The sequence below is a fragment of the Brachionichthys hirsutus genome, chromosome 2 (genome assembly GCF_040956055.1).
Source record: "Brachionichthys hirsutus isolate HB-005 chromosome 2, CSIRO-AGI_Bhir_v1, whole genome shotgun sequence".
Lineage (NCBI taxonomy): Eukaryota > Metazoa > Chordata > Actinopteri > Lophiiformes > Brachionichthyidae > Brachionichthys > Brachionichthys hirsutus.
In genome coordinates, this window is record NC_090898.1 from 2,679,211 (window position 1) to 2,703,044 (window position 23,834).

The 23,834-nt window shown below is 42.4% G+C and overlaps 1 protein-coding gene and 1 long non-coding RNA gene across 2 annotated transcripts in view; one reads left to right on the forward strand and one right to left on the reverse strand.

Annotated features, from left to right (window-relative positions):
* LOC137903416 (uncharacterized) overlaps positions 1–7,673 on the forward strand; it is a 28,528-nt gene extending 20,855 nt beyond the window's left edge. Inside the window, exons 2-3 of the long non-coding RNA XR_011105760.1 lie at positions 3,173–3,226; positions 7,638–7,673. This is a non-coding gene — a long non-coding RNA (uncharacterized lncRNA). The remainder of the gene's footprint in view (positions 1–3,172; positions 3,227–7,637) is intronic.
* LOC137903405 (glutathione synthetase-like) lies at positions 1,159–12,061 on the reverse strand. Its single transcript, XM_068747561.1, has 12 exons — positions 11,930–12,061; positions 10,497–10,642; positions 10,265–10,340; positions 7,953–8,092; positions 7,623–7,739; positions 7,319–7,399; positions 7,030–7,107; positions 6,124–6,193; positions 4,640–4,834; positions 4,351–4,432; positions 2,658–2,847; positions 1,159–1,548 (listed from the first exon to the last, which is right to left on the reverse strand). The coding sequence occupies exons 1-12, from the start codon at positions 12,059–12,061 to the stop codon at positions 1,425–1,427; spliced, it is 1,431 nt and encodes a 476-aa protein (XP_068603662.1). The 3' UTR covers positions 1,159–1,424.
* Positions 12,062–23,834: the final 11,773 nt, after the last annotated feature.

Here is a 23,834-nt window from a genome sequence, read left to right on the forward strand (position 1 = left end):
TTTAATTCAGATGAGAATGTCACATTTAGTATTTGGTCCCAGAAGAGTCACATTTTGTTAATTCTTCATCACCATAGCCCAGTGCTTCTCAATTATTTTCTGTCGCGCCCCCCCCTAGGAAGAAAAAAACATTTTGCGCCCCCCCCGAAAAAAAACCCCACTCTTGTATCCTTATTAACATACAAAGAAATATGAAAAAGAAAGAAATATAGATTAACTTACAACAAATAATAACTTTATTACCATTTTTTTTAGTCTGCAACCGAAAATAAGGAAGTCATGTCTTTCTTCTTCTCCCACCGGATTGTTTACAACCGCTCTTCTTCTGCTAATGCCCTGCGCGCACTCTGACAATCAGGGCGCCACTGCCAACTACTGGAGCGGATGTGCAATTACGCTTTACTCTCGTAAGGCAAAAAAAACATTTTCTCCGCGGTCACAGGCGCCCCCCTAGGGGGGCGCGCCCCACCATTTGAGAGCCACTGCCATAGCTTAATGTTTCAATAAACTTTGTCATTGGTAGTCAGTGTTAACTAGGGATGTCCCGATCCGATCTCGTGATCAGAAATCGGGCCCGATCATGAGCTTGCGGACTCGATCGGAGTCGGACGTTAGCTACTGATCATGACTCGGGGAGGGGGGGGGGGAGCACGGAAGCAGCTTGAAGCTAGTCGTGCGAGTCTGTCTGTGGTGTGGAAGCATTTTGAAGTGGATGACAAAAACCTTGCGATTGAAGTGCTGTTCATTTTATTTTAAATATTGGTATTTAATATTTCCTGTTGCACTTGACTAGTCCAGGTCCAAATTAAAAAAAAGTATTTTATTAATTACTTCAATGTTCAAGCTACACCACAGAAGTGCTCTGTTTAAGAGTTAAATGTTGAAATAAGAGGATTAAAATAAAAAAATAAGGGACATCCTGGATCCATTTCTTCACTCATCTTAATTTATTTTTATGTATTATAGAAGTATCGGATCGGGACTCGGTATCGGGTCAAAATCAAATGATTTGGACTCGGGGGCAAAATAAAACCTTATCGGGACATCCCTAATGTTAACACTGAAACACTGCTTTAAAATCTTTGTATAATCTTCAACCGACAAAAGAGGAAATCAGAGTATTAAGATTATACACTGTACTTCCAAACGGTCACTCTCAGAAGCAAAACAAAACCGTGGCGCGGTGAGCAGAGATGTGGCGAGCGGCTTACAGTCGGTGTAAAGAGACATTGTCTTTAATGTATGTCAAACTGACGTGAAAGTACTGACCTAATGGGGACAGATTTTCCACTCACCAAGTGTGTCGGTTAGGACACTGTGAAGGAATGTGAGGATGCTGTTTGTAGCAGGCACTTTGTGGAAACTCGACGTTAAATATATGCATATATTTTATATTTGTAAGCCCAACAGAGGTCAGTAAACATTCATACAAGGAGAGGATTGTCCAGCACAGCCACTCCAGCTGATACGCCTCCATCTGCATGTTCTGCACTCTTGGTCCTCAGCAGATGACCTACACATTCATTCATCACCATGTCGCCGTCATGTCTGTAAAGAAACAATGAGAAATGATGAGTACATGTTGAAATACCAGTATTATCTCATTAGTGGGTGAATATTCCCCATTATTTATTGTGTCAGTCAACTGCTGCTGAGCAGGAAGTGCTCCAAACGCTTATTACAGTGTAAGGGACAGCTGCGTGCTCAAGCTGAAAAGGGCCAAAGACAGCAGGTAGAGCAGTGAATGCCAAGTTAGCTTTGTTGATTTATCACATGAGATCTGCTTCTCATGAGAAACGACCATTTTAATAAACTGTTTAATTATAATACATCTAGACTAGAGATTAGCGAAGAAAAACAGCCTAACCCAGAACAGAGAGTTGCTCGTTCTCTCAAGAAATACCGACACGGCGTGATGAATCAGATCTTTTTACTTGCATGTAGCATGGAGTCTCCATGCCAACTGGAGTCTCTAGTAGGCTCACGACGAATTCGTGCCTGACATCAGGCACAGGCGACGGACAGCGTACACGCCATCTACTTTTGCATGAGGACGGTGTTATGAATAATTTATTTTGAGGCGACTGAAAAGGGTATAAAAGCTTAAATGCTGTTATTGTTGTTAGGGAACAGCCTGAAAGTTGTCCCTCCATGCTGCATGTGAGTCAATAGATCGGATTCATCACACCGTGTCTGTATTTCTTCTGAGAACTAGCAACGCATTGAACCATGAGCCTAGGTTCTGTCCAAGGTCTCTGCCTGTTAAAGGGAAGTTTTTCCTTGCCTCTGTTGCCAAAGTGCTTGCTCTTGTGGGTCAAGTTGGGTTCTGTGTTTCCCTGCAGGTCTTTCCCTGCTAATCCTGTAAAGTGCCTTGAGATGACTTTCTGTTGTGATCTGGCGCTATATAAATAAAACTGAATTGAATTGAATTGAACCAGGAAGAATTTCCCAGACACACTACTTGCATTTTAGCTGTAAAAAAAGATGCCATTTTAAACTGAAAATGATGCCTCGTGTATAATATCTTGGAGGGTTTGAATACATCCTTGCATTGTGCTGACTCTACGTGTATCCTTTAAAAAAACACACACAGCTCTATCTACCAGCCAGGCAGATCTGCAATAGAACTACAGATAACATGAAACGGGAATGCATACCTGACATAAACGCCAAATGCTCCCAGTTCACTGAGACAGTCCCTGATTTCTGGGGCGGCATCTCTTCTCAGCAGGATGTTCTTTGCAGGGATGGGTTGGATTTTATCCATGAGGATATACGCCATCCTCTCTGGGCTGTCCTTCAGTCTCTGCAGGACATCAGACATCTCTGATCCATAGATGTTGTTACCTAGAAAAAAAAAATAATACTCTGGATTACTTCTTGAATCCAGTTTTGTGACTGACCTTCAAATACAGGTGGTCCTAAGTTAACAACGTGCTGTACTTGTTTAGCGACTATTCTGACTTATAACGGGCTTTCCAAAATATGAATATGTATTTAGTGACAAGGAACCGCTGTTACGACGAGCGGAATGCACTGTCTGCGGAGTTGTGAGTTCATACATATTGTTACGTACGCCGTCAGAGTAATACAATTCACAGGAAGGGGAGGAGGTGAGATGTGATCAGGACTCGGATATATATTGATCGTTATTGTCATTACTTTTTTTCAGATCTGGAGTTACGCTGTGGCACAGAGTGAGACCTCCCTACTACAGACAGAGATGGTAACGCATGCAACATAACATCACTTCCTGTGTCACTATTGGTTGAATGCTGGCTAAACACGGAAGTAGCTTGAAGCAAGTCGCGCGAGTACGTCTGCCGCGTGGAAGTATTTGAAGTGGATGACAAAAACCTGGCGCTGTTCATTTTATTTTAAATATTCGTATTTAATATTTCCTGTTGCACTAGTCCAAGTCTAAAGTGAATTTTCAAGCTATGCCACAGATTTGCTCTGTTTAAGAGTTAAATGTTGAAATTAGATGATTAAAATCAATAAAATAAGGGACATCCTTGATCCGTTTTTCACTCGTCTTTTAAAAAAAATATATATTAAAGAAGTATCGGATCGGGACTCTTATCGGTTCAAAATCAAATGGCGGAGTCAAAAAAACCTGATCGGGACATCCCTAGTTTCTATTCTACTCCAATTTTTGAAGAGAGAGTATTTCATTCTTCCTGGGAACATCGTTTCCTCAGTCCAGAACAAGGCGATTCAGGCACCGCTCCTCTGAAACGCTGTGTCACTCCCCATAAGAAAATATCAGGAAACAACGGTTCAACAAGTTTGACTGTTCAGCATTAAGTGAGAGACGATGAGTGGTCTCATCGTCTCTCACTCCGGGCCCAATTCAACTGGCATACCCAACACAATATGTACAGTATATATGTACACAAATACCAGGATCAATATGCATCACATGTACAGTATAAATGGCCAATACATATGCAAGTAAAAAACATTTGACCACGAAAAATGTCTGTCAAGATGTCGGTTAACAGGGTTTCGATGAAATTGTTTAGCGAAGGGGTCTTCGGAACGTAACTCTGTCGTTAACTCATTGTATGCCATTGACGTCGAACGAAAACTTTGGCACTCAGCATATGGCTGAGCTGAAAATTGCTGGCACTGAAAGAGTGAAGTCAGAACCACCTGTACAGCTGAACACAGTTTTGTCTTGGTAAGATAATTTTAACATATAGAAAACTTTCCTGGATGTTACCAATCCTTATCTGTGGCATACACACAGCTATACACATTTCAAATTATCATGGTTCAAGAAATGGTGAGCAGTGCGACAGTGGCTGAAAGAAATTCGGCATGAATACATGTCCATAGAGACTGCACCTCCTCCCTCTCGCTGAGGCTTAAGGACAAACCGATCCGGAGCTGCCAAAGCCATCTCTACTGATTTGTCCCCCTCTGGGCCCTGAAGACAATGAGAACAAATAAAACAATTTACTATTAGACCATCAGACTGCAATAATCTGAGGTCAGTATTTTTAATAAAACTGTACATCCTTCCCTTTTTTCTTTTTTTTTAACTTAAATTTAACATTCATTGTGATGTAGTCATGGTTACACTCCTGTTGGTAATACAAACGTCAAACAACTGCCTAACGTGGTATTTTCTCACCATGTCGAGAGTGTAGAGGCCAGCAAAGGTTGCTCTGATCTGTTCCACTATTTGGGGCTGGTCTGGGAAGAACCTCTCCAGAACTCCGGGTTTGGCCAGTACCTGCTGGACCTTCTTGGTTCCAGCCAGGTGGGTGCCGATGTCAGGACATTTCACAGCCAGAGAGCGCTCCATCATAAGACGAACGTCCCAAGACTACAATCAAAGAACCAAAATGTGATATTTTTTTATTTTTACTTCCTGCCAATAATTCTTGATACTTTCTGTTTGATACCTGCATTTCTGCATCGTTTCTGAGGATTTGGCAAAACAGATGTTCATAGTAGTTTGTTATACACAAACAACACTTCAAAAATGAATGGAAAATGTGCTGAATGTAAATTAACTATGAAAAAGTATGTAATAATAATAAAAAACACAAATACAACATTTCAAATGTTGAAACAGAAATGTGTGCTGCAATTGGTTGAAAATGACCTCCACATTTAGAATCACGTCGGCACCGCACTTTATAACAGCTGGGATGGCTTCATATTTAACTCTGTGCTGCACCCCCGTTCTTTTGAGAACATTAAGGGTGTGGGAACTATTTATACCGGCGAATGACCTGTGTCCTGTTTAACACGGAGAGCGCCACAACCATGATTTCCAAAAAGATTTTAGGATTTTGACTCGTCAGACCACCGGACTGATTTCCACTTGAGCAAATCTTGATTCAGCAAACTGAAGACAGCAAATCTGAATGTGGATATACTTTGGTTTCCTCTTTGCATGGTGGCTATTTCATGATATTGTGTAGTAAAGATGATGAAATCCACAAATTTGTTGCAATGTTTTACACCCAGTTGAGTTACTAACCTGTTGTCAAGTCATCGCATTCATTTTGAGTTGCTTTCTGTCAGCATTCACAACTTTTTCAGTCTTTTGTTGCCACTGTCCCAATTTTTTTTTTTCAAACATAATGCTGACAGAATTTTGCATAAACATTTAAAAATAAATGAAGTTGGACTCCATGAGATGTCAGCGAACCCCAATATTTTGGATTAGTGACAACATTGTTGCTGGGATTACCGTGGGAAGCAGTGGAATAGCATTTAAATGACAATATAAGCACTTTAAGACATACCTCGTCTCTCATATTTCATCAGTATATAGTGCTGCCCAATTTTTTGTATGATTTAGAATCTAAAAAGGGAAACATCATGTCTTCAGTCTGTGAGATATTCCTGCTAAACGTGGTACAAATAGTCATTAAGGTCAGGGTTATGCACCTTTTCATGCTGGATAATATTTTACATGATCAAACAGAGTGCAGCAGCAAACAAGAACATGTCCGACTAACATTGCTACTCAAACCAGTTCATTTTTGCCACTTGCTGAGGTGATTTAAACAGAGCGGTTCTGCATGTGGAATATTTTATCTTGGTCACACTCCACTTCTAACTGAAGCTACTACAACAATGAACAATGACTGAGGTTAAAACCTGCTCAGAGCTGTAATTGTGGGGCATGTAGCCACTCCTGAAGTACACCACTGCAACCTCCTGGTCATTCCTGAAAAGTGAGAACAGGTGGTCAAAATTATACCTAGTAGTTTACTACACGAAGAATAATTTTACACAACACAGTAATACCTTGACATACGGGTATAATTCATTCCTGGACCGAGCTCATAACTCAAATCACCCGTCTGTCAAAATATGAAATAACTGGAAAAGAATTACGCCGTTCCCAAATCAACACGAACAATGGAATATCTTTTACTACCATATAGATATGCACACATGCAGAAAATGATATAATAAATGATATACAGTATTACTGTCTTATAAATATAGTTTTATTATGAGTTTTGCCTTCGACGGCAGTGGTGAGAGTTGGACAGTATGTAGACACTTTCCGTCATAATTGTACTTTACACGTACACTTACGTAAACTTAGACATAGTAGTGCTGCCTTTGGAAGGCTTTGTGTTCTTGATAGAATCCTTCTGTTTGAGGATTGTTCATGTGATCGATGTACGCCGCTGGCGTGACAAATCACTTACGCGGACACCACGGTCACGATCAATAATTTCATGCTTCATCGCCATCATCATGCTGCTTTTCTTCTTGTCACTGGCATCCTTATCACTCTCTTTCTTTAGATCCATCACTTATAAAGAATATTTACAATTTACAGCAAACATCCCTGAACGAGTGAGGCGCGCTTGGAGCGCTCGCAGCTCATGGCTATCTGCCGCGCTCGAGCACTCGTATCTCAAACTCATGCTCGCATCGCAAAGCAAAATACTGCCTGCAGGCGGACTCGGAATGCTCGTACGTCAAAGCGTTTGTATGTCGAGGTGTTACTATATATTGTTAATATTTGTCCAACGCAAGCAGACTTACACAAACAGTCTCTTGTCATGATTCAGGGAGCCCATCTTATGAATGTCTTCAAACTGCATTCTTTTTGTAGGAATGTTCCTGAAACACATAAACCAGAGTGTTTCTTACAAATAAAAAAACAACGTTTTTAATACTACTGAAAAGTCTCCTCCTGAATGTCCACTTCTAACATATTCCAGTTGCTCAGAAGACATCCGGGAAAGAGACGGTGGATAAATAGATGCGCCGCTTTCATGAGCTCCTGAGGAGTGGCCTGCTTCTTAAAAGGTCTTTGGTGGTAACACGTTACCTCTTCCATAATTCATTCTCAACAAAGCGCTGATCAAAGACGTTCACGTTGGACTCTTCCACCAAGAAAATGATGATTGCACTGTAAATACAATAATTGTTCTTTTAAAAGACATTTGTATATATCGGAAATAAATATCTACTTATGTACAACGATGAAGTCATTGTACTTTGAAAATTATTTTCTCACTAATTTCTCTACAATATGCATTTGGCAATTGTCACATTGTTCATTGTCGATCATCTTATGACACGTTACCTTTAAACCAATGCAGTTTAATTTGGTGCACGTTCTACATTCCTACCTCTTTGATCCATAGAGCTCCCATGCTTTGGCTAATGCCCTGGAAAAGCCAGCTGCAGGGTCGTTGTCTGGGATACGCCGTCTCTCCTCCAGTCGACCAACGACGTTAAGGACATGTCTGTCAGATAAGATAATCAGATTTTCCACGTCAAATAATGAAAGATTATTTTCTGACTGTACTTTAATTCATCCTTCTTGATTCATCTTGATTAAAGCACTGTCGAGCCTCGCTCAGTGAAACGTACATAATACATCGTGAATTTTCACGCAATAAAAACCGGGCCTTTATCACTTCAACACCCCAGTGGCTAGAAACCAACAATTGACTTACCGGTGTACAGACGGTGTGCGTGATGCCAGACCTCCAAAACTGGCAGCAATAGTGTTGATTTCTATCTGCTTCAAAGACAGCGTCCCATCGCCTCTGTGGTCCAGCATGTAATCAGACCGGTTGATACCCAACGCAATAGACTGGAAATAAGGAAACATGGAGACTGCCTTGATCACTATACGGCAAAGTAAGTAGAGCTTATACAAATACATAGTGAAGAAATATTGCAACCGAAGGGTTCGCAGTGGATTTGAGGAAAGCACTGAAAAATCAGCAACTTGTGAAAGATCTTTGATTATTTTCTGATTAGTGTTAGCTTGGAGAGGCGTCTGCGTGTAAAGTATGTACATGGTTGGGAAAGTGGGATTAATAAATGGTGCTCAAAATCTGAGAAGATGATCTCCATAGTTCTCTTACTATAAATAGTAAAATAGATAAAAGTTCACGAGATGTCAGGAGTTTGCTTCTGTTGACCTCCCCCCATGCAGAGTCAGTTGGTTTTGTTTGTCTGATGGATCTGGATAAAGGAGCAGATCAAGGCACTTTTTCTTTACTGCCCTAAAGATTAGACTTTTCTCGCCATGCCCATCTATCACACATAGTATGTGTGATAGATGGGCAGTCATATCGTCAAGTATCACACATAGTATGTGTGATAGATGGGAATGTATAATGAGACAAGTGCCGATCAGCTCTTCGAGGTGTTGACCGACATCTTCAACACCTCATTGTCCCAGGGCTCAGTGCCGACGTGTCTGAAGACAGCCACCATCATCCCTGTCCCCAAGACCTCCACCGTTTCATGCCTGAACGACTATCGGCCGGTTGCTCTGACTCCGATAGTCATGAAGTGCTTTGAGCGGCTGGTGATGGGGCACATTAAGGAGAGCGTCAATGACAGCGTGGACCCCCATCAGTATGCGTACCGGAGGAACCGCTCCACCGACGATGCAATCGCTTCCGTGGTTCACGAGGCCCTGAGTCACCTGGAGACCAGAGATGCTTATGCCAGGCTGCTGTTTCTGGACTTCAGCTCGGCATTTAACACCATCATCCCGCAGACTCTGGTCAACAAACTGGTGACACTGGGGCTGAGCCCATCGATGTGCAACTGGGTCCTGGACTTCCTGACGAACAGGCCGCAGACTGTGAGAATCCGCAACATCTCCTCCGCCCCCATCATCCTCAACACCGGCTCCCCTCAAGGATGCGTTCTGAGCCCTCTGCTGTTCACCCTGCTGACGTATGACTGCAAAGCCAAGTACCCGAGCAGTCATATCGTCAAGTTCGCAGACGACACAGCAGTGGTGGGACGCATCCTCAACAACGACGAGTCGGAGTACATGCAGGAGGTGGAACATCTGGTGCAGTGGTGCAGAGAAAACAACCTCTGCATCAATGTGAAGAAAACGAAGGAGATGTTTGTGGATTACAGGAAAGGAGGCTACACCCCCCCTCCCCTCTACATCGGAGGAGCGGCTGTCGAGGTGGTCCAGAGCGTCAAATACCTGGGCGTGCACATCGCCAGCGACCTAACATGGAGGACTAACTCAGCCGCCTTAGTAAAGAAGGCCCACCAGCGCCTCTACTTTCTGAGGAGGCTGAGGCAAGCAGGTATGGGCTCCACTGTCCTGTCGTCCTTCTACAGGTGTGCGGTGGAGAGTGTCCTCTCATCCCGCATCACGGTGTGGTACGGCAGCTGCTCTGCTGCAGACAGGAAGGCCCTGCAGCGGGTCGTAAAATCGGCCCAAAGGACTTCGGAGAGCAGCCTACCCACCGTGAGTGACATTTACAGCAGGAGGTGCAGGAAAAAGGCAACCCGCATCATGAAGGACCCCACCCACCCTGCACACTGACTATTTTCCCCCCTCCCATCTGGGAGGAGGCTGCGCAGCATCAGGGCCAGAACCACCAGGTTCAAAAACAGTTTCTTCCCTGATGCTGTGAGAGTTGTGAACAGTGGATAACTCGGAGGCCAAATGCACTGCTTCCGTGTTGGACCCTACCGGGGATCGTGCAATCACTTTTGTCACTTTGTCACTTTGTGTATATATTTAGTTTAAGTTGAATGAATGTGTGTTTGTCGTGTGCCTCGAGCTGGGACCTGAGTGCTGTTTTTCGTTCGTGCATGAGAGTGTCTGAATGACAATAAACATTTCTTGATTCTTGATTCTTGAAGAGTATTCTGAGTTTGCATGGTACAATAAAACTGCGGACTGCGGCTAGAGAACTAGGTTTAAGTTTAACAAAAACCCATTCTGTCAAATGATCAGTCCCTGAAACAAGGTTCGAAAGGTTGTACAATGACATACCGGAGCCCTTCCTTCAGTCAGGATTTGTTGATGGATGCTGAACAGCCTTGCAGTGAAATCATCCACTGCGATTGTGCTACGACGAAAAAGAAATGCTCCGTTAAGATTAGCTCACTCAAAATGTAACATCACCTGATCTTGAGAAACGTTGCGCTTGCTATGCATGCGTGACCTTGAAGCTAAACAGCAAAGAGGCATTTTCCAACGAATGAAAATGCAGTGATTGTGCTACCTGGCTAAAGTCTCTTGCAGAAAGTCCACGTCCTGGCTGATCTTGTCCATCAGGACGTTGTAGTGTGTTTGCACAGCTAGCGCCTGGTGGTAAATCGCCTCTGGCACAGCTGTGGGAAAGAGTGTGAACGGAGCATACACCACCAACTGAAAAATAAGGGAATAATGACTGATTGGTGATTCACACAACTATTTGTCGAAAACAACCAGGCACTGGACACGAGGCTTAAGACTTGAAAACAAAGCCTTTGGGCTTCCGAAGCTTGATAGAAATCCGTTCCGCATTCCGCACCCGAAAGCGGAACACATTCCTGACATGGCTTCACATTTTCAATGCCAGGCCAAATTGAGCCCCCCTCAGACCACACTCTCACTTGCTTCACAGAGAGCCTCTCTCTGACCAGCCGGGGTTTATATGACGAGATTAGCATGATTGAGAAGTGATCTGAAGAGCTGAGGTGGGGGCGCTGGGCACTACTCTGAACGCGTTTGATGATACTGAAGGCCAGTTCTAATATATTCTCTCCTATGATTGGACAGTTCACATTGGTAGAAATGGTGGAGAACATTTTTCATATTGGCCTGATTGCATTTGTGAATATTCTATGAGACCATCTCTAAAATGAAGGAACAGTTCACAAAAGATATTGGTGGCTGTTACGTCTACTTCAAAGATCCTACGTTTCAAAGACCTGGAGAGCAATGACGCCGAAGACACGTCTTTGTGAAGATTAAACCAGAAGTGCTTGGTATGATCTATAAATGTTTTTGCCCTGTACCAATAAATTGTAATTTGAGTAATATTTACATCTGCATTATACTTTTATTGTTAAAATGCTTCTGTTGTTGAGGTGCCTCTACCAGCTGAAGATTTGCAAGGTGAAGCAGACGACAACTGGAGCCCAAGAGGAGAAGATGTTACCGATGTTCTATATATACAGAATAAAATGTTGCAAACGCACAAGGCAAGCTTGGCAATAGTCTCACAATTTAGACACTTAATAATAATAATACATTGTGTATTATTCATTCACTTCATACTTGGTGGTGGTGAAGCCACAGTAGCCACAGCTGCCCCGGGGCGGACTGACAGGAGCGGGGCTGCCAATTTACAATAAATAGGCCCCCCTAACCCCCACCACCGACATTCACACAGGCAATGTGGGAACCGGGAATTGATCCTCCAACCTCTCGATCATAGGACGACCCGCTCATCCACCTGCGCCACCGTCGCCTATTTATCGTCTCATTCCACTCAGTCAGACTGATCAAGTCAATCAATTTAAACAAATCAATTCAAACACGTATTACAACACATGTCCTCCTGGGACCCAGCTTTGGGTTAGCATGTCCTCTGTAATGGACAAATGTCCACTACAGAGGACATGCTAACTGGCTGGGTCTCAGGAGGACATATATAGTATTGCGTCTCACCTCAGACGAGTTGGGAGTCTCTTGGGTCCTCATCAGAACACCCTGGAGAAGTGATGCATCTTTTGCCACTTCCACCAATTCATGTACCAGTTTAGGATTCATGAACATCTCATCTGGGATTGCCTGCTCCATTCTGATCCACCTGACAAATGACACACTAAAGAGCTGTGGTGAAGCAGTACAGCATTTTAACACAACACAGGGCAATGCAACACACCTTGTCCTCAAGTTACACGGTGACTTTCTACCAAAGATCTTCAAGTCACGCATGTTTGATGTGTACTTTACACGGACACATTTAATCGGATTAAAAGCCTGACCGGAATAAAAATGCTTCATGGACAAACCTAATTCGGAATAGTCTGACTCGATCAAGCTCATTCCGATCGAGATGGCTGGTTTATGATGATTGATAATCCGATCAGGGTGCATGAAAACACTTATTCTGAAGTTTCGGTACAAACTGTGTCCCCCCCCTTACTGCGCATGTCTGTGACGCCAGCTTTACGCTCTTCTGTTATTCCTGGAATGAAGCAGAGCAAGCTAAACAACTGGTCAGTATCTGAGACAGACACGTTGCTGGAGATGTTAAAGTAAATTATCAGCGCAAACGGGAAAAATGCACGAAATAACGCTGACGTTTCAAGCAGAAAAGGGCGGATGCATGAACACGCAGGTCCTAATAGGATCAATATTTTTAGGGTTCATGAACACAGTGCATCCGATCAGAATTTTAATCCGCACTCTGATTGGACTAAAGACATTTTGTTCATGTAAACGCAGCCAGTGTGCTTGAACTGGCAATTGTTCAACGTTAAAAACAATTTCTTAAGTCAATTGTTCTGTATTTGATTAAAGTAATTTTCTGCTAATGACTCGGCACACCCCGCAGGGGCAAAACAGCGACCAACTCTAGAAATGACTATATAAATAAAGCGAAAGAAATTAGAAGGTTTAAGAAAACACATGCTGATCATAACATTTATGTCATCATTACTGTGCTATAATCATGATTGCTACTATAGCTTCACTATAAATACCGAGATGACGTCATACTACTGTTTATACACCTCGTCCTTTGCACATCCGCAGTGTATTCACTTGAGAACTGTGGACTTTGTTTCTGCACTTGTTTCGATATCAAACTGCATTTCAGCGCTTTAGCCACCAAACAATGATTAAAAAGAGAACAACACTGAATCCGATCCGATCCTACCGTGTCTCCCTCTAACAGTATCTAAACATGACAACAATCCACTTACACTAGAGTTTACATTACAACAATAGCACACACAACGGCAGCATTGCAGGACAATGACAATCATATTTCCAAAAAATAATTGGAATACGACGTCTAAATGGTTTCTTTATCTCTCCAATGAAAGCTACCGCGTTTGCAATTAAAACAGGTATAATTACTTATTTATTTTGGAACAGGAAGGGCCAAAGCGTCCCATAAGGTTGAACTGAGCGGACTCCTGACTCCTATCACAGATCAGCAGCGTCATAAGAGCACACACCGGCTAAAAACAGTAATAATAGTATAATAGTAACAGTTTACCTGACTTTTGATGCGTGTCTAGTTCCCTGTCACGCTGCGCGCCTTCTACTTCGTTAGATTTATCGGCGGCTCGCCACCTTCTGCACCGAGTCCGGATCAGGTCAGGATCCCGACCACCATGCAGCGCTGCTGTTCTTCTGCTTCTGTGTTGTTCTTCTTCTTCTTCTTGTGCTTTGACCGACTAGATGTAGCAAAGGCGTAATGCTGCCCCCAGCAGGTCAATTGTTAGATCGCCGTTGGATGGATTTATAGTAGATTGCTAAATACTTTCATAATCCCAAAATAAATTTTGCATTTAAATCCTTGTGTCAAGCCCAAGTGTGATGGAGCAAGTACAATATATGATAATAATAATAATAATGATAATAATAATAATAATAATAATAATAATAATGATAATAATAATAATAATACTATGTTTATTTATATAACACCTTTCAAGAAATACCTTTCTTATCCAGGGCATACTGGAAATATTATGTGTCTTTTTAATTTACTGTTATATTGCGTCAATGGAGTAATTTATTTTTATTTTTATTTGTATTGTTACATGTCGATGACTTATGTACGAAGGACTTTCAACGAAAACAAGACCGCAAGGGCTTTTTTGAAATGCTCCTCTTAGACAGCATGTTTGACTGTACTTTTACTGTAATACATGCTATTGTTTGACTCTACTTGTACTGCTCTAACATTCTATCTAATAAATATATTCATCATCATCATCACAAGAAATAAATGACCAAAATTGAAACAGAATTTAATTATTTCGGGTGATGTTCAGGCCACGTTGAAACCCCTTACAGCTATGCCAGCTGTTTTTATTTATTTATTCTCAGAGCATACAGTAATAACATACAGTAGTTTATAACTGCTTTTCGAAATAACAGTCACTGCAATAAATGTTCATGCCTGACACATTAGAAAGTGAGCCTGAGCTCTAATGTGTGAATTTTCACCAGGAGGGGGCTCAGTGTACGACGGGGTTCAGCCACCCACCCTCGTCGTCGGGCAAGTATCTGCTCTGACACTCGTTGCTCATTTTGATGAGGTGCCTGCCTTGATATGCTATTTAGCCTGAGGCCAAGGAGAACACTATGGATCAATTAAACAGAGGTGCTCACAAGATCCGACAGTGGATTTACCCAAAGTGCAATTTCTATAAAAAAAAAGCCGCTGCTGAAGAATTCACAATGGATCACTAATTATCACAATTTTTGTCTCACATATGAAGTTCAAGGTTCACTTTCTAAGATTTCCAGTTGAAATGAAGCTCAGTTTTCCTTCAGTTCCAGATGGTCACACCGACAACTTTGCTCACATGGTCAGCCGAGAGCAACGTTGCTTTGTTTTTATCACTGTTACCTCCCGCTGAGTCTGTGGTGGTGTGCGTGCATGTGTGTGTGCACGCGTGTGTAGGCGAGGGGCTGAGCAAACGAGTGAGGAGAGGGTGGATAACAGGAGGAAATAAATAGTGGCTTACAGTTGGGCAGCAGGAGGTCGGGGAGGGGAATGTTGTAAATCACTGGAGACATAATGGCAGGAAGAAGATTACAATTGAAATATCTGATTTAATTTGTGCTACTATCATCACCGTCACATTTACAGTTCAGCACATCCTTTCACGCCAGCTTTTAAAAATAGTTGCGTGATCCATGCGTAAACTCGTAGATAATAAGTACTTGAGTTCGGCCACTGACATGTTGTTTTTGCTCTATTTTATAACATCAAAAACCATGACCCAAAGTTGAGTGACACCTTTGAGAGAGAGACATGTACTTCCTCTTATTTGGACTCAATGACTTTATTGCATGGAAGGAGATGTCTCTCATATCATACATAGTTATTTGATTATCGTACATGATGCACGGCCTGAATTAAACTGAACTCATTGGCTCGTCCTTGCACATGTTTGGGTTATGTAATAGGATTTCCTCCTTGTTGACAAAAATCTTGATTTTTTGAAGTGCCATGCAAACCTGCTGTACTCCTGAACGACTCTGCTAAATATTACACAATATCATAAAACAAATGGTTTTCCTGGTTCGAACTCCATACATTCAGAAGTCTCAGAAGTAGAGATCATACTGTTATTAATATGGAATACAGAAATACATGTGCCATATTCTCCATGTGACACTGTATGCAAGCACATAGTGGAAACAGGGGTTATGATGAGAATCCATGGAATGGCAAAAAAAAATAAAAGAAGATAATTATTAGATTTGTACATTGAACTTTTTTTTTTCTGTTGTCCCACCTGGTTTTAGGGACACGGCAGGGTTTATGTGCTCACCTGACAACTTGGGAAATACCCCTTAATGTTAGGGGAGGATAATCATTAACAGATGATTGTAATTGTAGCAGAAATTCTAAAGTTACATTCTTCATCTCAAGTCAAGAAGAAAATCACAATAATGACACAACTGGTGTCGGAGCTGTTCAGACACGCCTCCACCCAATTGGACCCAAGCCCGACCTAGATTCTAATTATAGTCTTGGATACTTTGGACCAAATGCCCAAGACATGGCTTTTTTCTTGTGACAAAATATGTAATTTATTTTCCTTTCTTTTACATTTTAGAACTTTGCACCCTAAAAGATTGTACACAGGAGTGGTGCATAATTAATTATGTTCAATACCGCCACCTCCCCAACCTCATGTGCAATAACAAATGTGCAATTACTAAATGCAAAGTACTGGACAATCTATCTGCATGCACTGCTTATCACTTTAAATTTGTGTTGTTTTCTTCTACTATTATTTGTATTTTATGTTGTACCTAAGCACCAAACAGAGCAGCACTCCTAATCTCCTTGTATATCCACCATGTAATGGCAATAAAGGCTTTCTGTTTCTATTTCTATTTCTATTTCTAATGTGAACACAGGAAGAAGTTGCCATTCACTGCACATTGCTTGCTATAATATGACCTTCAGTATGAGTTATGTGAAGCAGTGATCAACAGTGCAACTGAAGCAGCCCATGAGACTGGGAATCACAACAACCCCCCCTTTTCATCTCTTTTTTCTCGTTCTGCTTAGTGTCTGCTTATTTATTCCAATCTCAGAATTCCATGCTCCCAGAGAATATTTAACTTGAATATTTCACGACACACTCTCTCCTGCACCTACACATATTTCTCTGTTTTCTTATTATAATACGTATTTATTTCAGGAATAATTTGTTTGCCAAATTACATTAGAATGACTACAGCTGTATTCAGAGGATAAGTAGCCGTCAACATGGCAGGTGTTTGAGGGAAGATAAGGCGCGAACCATTGTGAGACTGCGCCTCGGTTCAATTTAAATATTTGGGGTGTGCGACTCCCTTGCCTGGTCTGTTGCCTACAGCTTTCTTGTCAGCTGTCAAGACAGAGATAGTGTGAGTTTCTCATTACCTTTTTCGTTAGCATGTTTGTGCCATCCTTCAGCTTATAGGGGGCAGATGTTGGGCATTGTCTGCATGCACTGGGACGCAGTGTTTGCAGATGTAGTCAAGAATTAGATCACAAAAAAACTTAATTAAAACACTGGCATCTCTCACATTGTGATGAAGCATTACAGTATTTACTCCACGAGACAAACTGCTGCACTCTCTATGCTTGACTGCAGAAATCTGCAAAGTGTGCTGACATCACGGCACTGCAGCCTTGGAGACTTACTGAAAACATTCAGCGTATTGGAAATTGCATTCTAATGTACTGCCAACTACAAAATCAATATGTACTGCCTACTAAATAAAGTGATTACCATCGTCACTGAAACGCTACAGTGCACGCCTTCTTGGCATGCATTGGCTAAATTGATTTTTCCCCCCCAACATTAGCAATCTGCATAACCTTGTGATTGTTGAAAATTGTTAACCACAAATTATTACTTCTAATGTAATATCAAAGACTTTAAAAAAAAGAAAAAGGGTAAAGGCTGTGGCGTCGGGTTCAAATTTGAGTATAATAGTAAATGAACAAAGAAAAAAATGGTAGTACAGTAGTCCCTCATTTTGCTGCTGTCGTCCTTATGTTATTTTCCTCCTTTTTTATGTAACGAACCGAAGACTTGTTTATTTCGTAATGGCGCCCTACAGCCCCGTAACTTTTACCTTCCTTTAGCATGTCCAGAAGTACACTTTTTGTGCGATGGTTAGCATCTTCCTCTGCCTTTTGGATGCGACCACAGGTGCCTTTGTCGGCGCAGAACGTTTCGTCGGCATTGTGGGTCTTGCAAATACTGTACAGTGTACAGTACAGTACAGTATACAGTACAGTATACAATACAGTACTCTACTTCAGAGTCACACTGCTGATGTCAACTTGTTGAGCGCATTCTGTACTGTACAGGAGACACAAGGAGATTGATTGACATTGGCACAGTACAGTTCCTTAGCCAATCAGGACGCAGAACACGTTCAATGCGTGTTCAAGTGCAGAAAAAAAAACATGCAAAATTGCATTGAAAAACTCCGCGAAGCAGCGAGGTCGCAGAAGATGAACAACATTATATCGAGGGACTACTGCCCTTCTACTGTGAGAAACAAAAGAGGACCTTGGTGAACGGAAGAGGATGTATTTGAAAGTACATTTTACATTTCAAGTAATGGACGACTTATTGGCTCTCAAGAGTAAATCTCCCGAATGAGTTTTATTCAGGGATCAAAAAGAGAAAAAAGATCACGATTATTTTTATTGAATAAAATGAAAACGTTTATTCACAGTCAATAGCACACAAAATGTACTCTCAACAAATGAATAAAAGAATGAATCTATGCCACATTTACATTTTTCTTGCAGGGTTTCTCAGTTTGCTGCCTGCTGTTGCAGGATGTTTGCCTTTGAATGGGTGATGATAGAGTACAAGAGTTAACCAAACACTAAGCTGCAGGTGACGATACCAAACTCGTCTGTTCTCTCATCAAACAGTACATTTAACTTGTCTTTAACTGTGACCACTGCTTTGACCTTTGTGCAAGATGACAATCGGGATTAAATATTGTTTAAATGCAGGATTGGAAAACGCTCATAGAACAGTTCACAGGGATGCCGCACTACAAACACATTCACAAATGTCAGAGATGCAAATGTTACATGGATTCCCATTTGTCTTCGTGGTTCATTTTTATGATCAAACTTGTGAAGTCAGAGCTCACAAAGACACGGGTTTGTTTTTATCTAGCTAGCAAAGGCTTCCTCATCTTCTGCCGGTAATTGACACTCACAAGATTTGCAAGTCAGAGCACAGGCATACATGTCATAAAACTTTTATGATCAAACAGTGTTGGTTTTTCTGGCTGACAGTTAAAAGTGATGAAAACACTTCTCAGCTTTGAGGCTCGGACTCAGAACTTTGCGATTTAAATTACTGTTTACTGTTTTACTGATGAGGCTGGTAGCAAGGGAGGTGAGGAGACATGGGCATGTATGCAGGCATGCATAAGTAAGGTAATCCTCTATAATCCTGTGTTTAAAATGATTCTCCCTCAGCCATATCTCCCTGAATACGCTGAAAGTATTTTTTTTTTACCATGGTAGCGTGCATGCACGGGTTTAGAGCGTTTATGTCACACTGTGTCCTTCCCCCACTAACTCTCACTGAAGTCAAGACCTCGTGGACAGTTCTGGAGGAAACGTACCCCAACATGAGGAAGTGTGCTGCCTCCTTGACTGCATTATTCGCTCCACTTATTTATGCGAGTCAGCCTTTTCACACATGAAGATCATTCCTGGTTTGTGACCCCTGCCTGTTTTTCAGACCTTCCCTTTGCCTGCCCCTTCGGATCTGTCTGCTGGTTTTTGACTGACTATACCCGGTAACGAACAATAAAGCTCCGGTTTTGGATTCCCATTCTACTGTTGTGCGTTTGGGTTTTTTCCTGCCTTGGTCCGTGACAGTTTCTGGCAGAGCTGTTTGAGACAGAAATGAGGGACGCTGTCCTGCAGCATCTGTTTGAGACAGAAATGAGGGACGCTGTCCTGCAGCATCTGTTTGAGACAGAAATGAGGGACGCTGTCCTGCAGCATCTGTTTGAGACAGAAATGAGGGACGCTGTCCTGCAGCATCTGTTTGAGACAGAAATGAGGGACGCTGTCCTGCAGCATCTGTTTGCTATTTTGAACAAAGACTGGCGCAGATATTTCATAGAAGTGCCTGAGAACTGCGTTATGTTCTGGAAAAAGGGTAGAATCACCTTTAAAACAGATCATGTTGAATTCCACAGCCACATGATTTGGACCACCTGTCCTTTTATAGTGAACATTGCAAGCACAGTGGATGTGTACTCATCTGCAGCGATAGAAAGTAAACAGAAATGAAACAAGCACACACTGAGCAGACCTGCATGTGGCTAAATATTAGTTCCAGGCACTGGAAAAAAATGTATTAATTACAAAGGCTGCATCCAGAATTCTAACGATGCTGGTGCCATTTACCATTCACTTGATATTCGCAGGATGTCTCTGTAAGGTGTTAATCAGGTTTTTCAAAATGCAATCCATATCTTTATGTCTTTAAAAAACATGATTGCCATGAAAAACAAATGTGTAGAAATTACAATGTAATATTAGCGGCAGATTGGCATGAATCCAGCTGGCTTCCCACAGACACTTTACCATATTAAAGGTTAAGTAAATAAAAGATGCGGGAGCTTTGATCTTTGTTTTAGGTGTTTTTCTTCCACAATAAAGCTCAGTAAATGTGGTCCTGAGCCCGTTTAACGCTGTCCTGCTCACTGTGATGTTTTTTATTTCACTCTACACTGAGCCCCTGCCAGCAAAAGGTCTCCATCTTTTGTGAGAATTTATAGATGCTTTTCCAAACGTGCTCTCCTCTCAGCCGCGCCGCCGCCACCTTCCCAGTTGAAGTTGAGATGCTTTGGAGCATCTGTCAGAGCTAAAGCTGGGGGGGGGACAAGGCGACAATTACACTGCAAGTCCTCTGCTCTTCTCCTCTCCTGCAATTAAGCGGTAGACGAGATACAATGGAACAGGCTTTCTATTAAAAAGCAAATAACCAATAGAAGAGGCTAAGTTTACATTTGCAAGATAAAGAGAGAAATCACTAAGGTTTTATTTGTTGGAAAGCCTGTGCATCTGTCGAGTGTTTGCAATTTGTCGGTTGTTTGGCCATCTGTCCATAAAGACTGCATCTTGCCTATTATTAGAGCAGAGAGCAACAGAATGAAACAATTCTGCATGGACTGATCACACACACACACACACACACACACACACACACACACACTATTGTACTCCTGACCCATAACAGGAATGAACGTTAGACTGGCATATATGTTGGTTTAACATAATGCCAGATATGCTGCGATCGGAGATGTGGAGGGAAACAAGGAGGAAGGGATGTTCGGGTCAGGCCTGCCTCCTCTCCAGTTAATTGGCCTCGCTTGTCGCGTGCGCTCGGCAGATTGAAGTATCAAGCTGCTTCCACGGTCCACCATACCCTGCGGTACATCCTGATTGACTATTAATGACCAGAAGGAGCAGCCTCCTTTGTAAAACCTGGCTGTACTTTGTAAAGCCCGACTAATGTACTTTCGGCTTGTCCCGTGAGGGGCCGCCACAGCAAATCAATCTTCTCCACTTCACCCTGTCCTTTTTTCTCAAACTGGAGAAGCCATCCCTGAACAGAGGAGGAGGTTTAAGACACCACCTATCAGCAACATACAATGCAGCATTGACCCCTGTCTCCAAAATCCACAACCTGAATGCATCTCTGCATAACAGCTGACCTTAGGGTGGAGGGGAGCAACAACCCTCCACCTCAGTCAGGTTTCATAACTGCCGGGGAGCATTAGCATAAAGGAGATGCTAATAATCCGCGGGAGTCTGATTGCCTTTGTGGTTTTGGCCCCTTCTTTGTTACATTGTTTTCTTCTCCAACAGGAGTATAAGTATCTCTACCAGTCTCTCAGAACTGCAGAAACCTCTTGGACGAGAGGTGAATGTCTCATCCATACAACATGTATCTGTATCAAACCGTTCGATACAGGGGTCTTGGTTCAGTACGCAATATAGATTGAACAATACGCAATTTTATATTCATTTTATCAACTTCTGATGAGCCGCTCTGTGCTGAAAGTTCAGCGTCGAGCGAGCGCAGATCCACTAACGGCGACGCCTCCCGCATTCATTCAGTCCAAGCTGCTGAGACAGAAGCTACAAGTGATGGCGAAAACTTTACCTGAAATCAAAGACCCTCCACCATCCTTCAGATCAGCTTTACCTGAAATCAAAGACCCTCCACCATCCTTCAGATCTGCTTTACCTGAAATCAAAGACCCTCCACCATCCTTCAGATCTGGAGTTTGGTGATACTTTGGTTTTGGTGTCAAGTATGACCTTGATGGAGAAGAATACAACGGTATGTCGCAAGTGTAACACGAACCAAACACAAAAACTCATTTATTCCGATGTGTGAAAAGTGGTACCAGACAAACACAACAAGCAGCACAGGCTACAAACTTTACCCAGGTTGTTCGGAGCGATGCTCCTTCTATTGCTGTCGACATGCGACCCTGTTGTGGATAACGCTGGGTTTCAGGACACCTGAGCCCCGTTACAAGCTCAGTGTCCTAGTAGCACTCCAGAAGATGGGTGAGGTGCAGCTCCATCAGAGAGTGATTTATGATAGGAACCTGCTTCTGTTTATGCTGATGAGAATATACCCCAGAAGATGGGTCTGGTAGAGCTTTTATTTTTTTTGGAGCAATTTCCACTCTGCTGCAAAGAATGCACCACAGAAGAAGATGGGAGATTTCTCTATTAGATACATTATTTTTTTATTATTCTTATTTTTATGTGGTGCTAAGTATGCACAGCAGAACATGACAGGTATAGCTGCACCAGATGTTAAGTGGGGTGGCACAGTGGTTGGCACTGTCAGAAAGAAGGTATACCGGAGTTTTTGTGTTTGCCTCGTGTCCGTGTGGGTTTTCTCCAAGGTCCAGTTTCCTTCTACCTCCAAAAACAAGGAATAATGTAATATTATTACTCAAAATGTACTGTAATATTATTAATTTTAGTTACTAGTTACTTTTGTTACTTTCCCGAACACTGCGGACCACACTGGGGTTCCTTGCAAACGGGGCATTCCAGAGGGAGCTGGCTGACCGATCGGGACTGTGTCAGTCGACCCTGAGCCGAGCCATGCTAGCCGTGTGGGACGGGATCACCCGCATGTCCGCCCGGTATATCAAATTCCCAAACAATGCAGCTGAACATGTCAACATTAAAGTGCAACTTGCAGCGAGAGCCGGTGTTCCAAATGTAATCGGAGCTATCGACTGTAATATAGAGCATCTTCCGGATCCATTATGACAGGTTTTGTGTGTGTGACTTGTGTTCATAAATCCATTTGCAATCACACATTTGTAATGTGTTTTTGTATCTGCATTTGTGTTTGTCAGCCAATGCCAGTTTATCATTTAATACCTGTACACCAGTGTGCCGTCAGAGCCTGCGCTTAGCCTCTGCAAGACGCCACTTTGTTCAACAGCCTGGAAATGGAGTTGACTCCAGCTGAGTCCCATGAGAGTTTAAACCGCAGAGTACATTTTGACACTCCACATGAATAATAGCAGGACTTTGTATTGAGGGAAATGTTTCTTCTTTTCTTTCACTGCTTGCTCACTGAGTTATATTGGAGAGAAGCATTTACAGCACTGATAGTTCAGCAGCTTATGTTGCATGGCTTAGAGACAGTGGCTCTGAGGAAAAGACAGGAGGCGGAGCTAAAAGTTGCGGAGATGAAGATGCTGAGGTTCTCTTTGGGAATGACCAGGTTGGATAGGATTAGGAATGAGACAATAAGAGGGACAGTGAAGGTTAGATGTTTTGGAGACAAGGTCAGAGAGACCAGACTTTGATGGTTTGGACATGTCCAGAGGACAGACAGGGACTATATCGGTAGAAGGATGCTGAGGATGGAACTGCCAGGAAACAGGGCTAGAGGACGGACTGCAGAGAAAGAAAGTCAAGTCTAAGTCCTCACTAAGATGATAAAGTGAGGCAGACAGAGGTAAAAAGATGGAATGGACCGCAAGATGACAATGACAGGTGATGAAATGGGGGGAGGGAGCGATATAAGGCAAGTGAGAAGAATGCTCTTGAAGCAGTGACTCTTTTGACATCACTAAATGCTGACTGAAATGGTTCCAAGAACATGAAATCAAGTGCAAAGAATTCTGGGTAAAACTGTATGTTTTATTGCTGCCAAGGTGAGTCTCTGAACTCAGCCTGAGTTATGAAGTCAAACCAGCAAAGCGCCTCCATTCCAGAGCCGGTCTGTCGAGAAGTGAGTTATTCTTCTTATATTTCTTCATTTCTTTTCTCAGA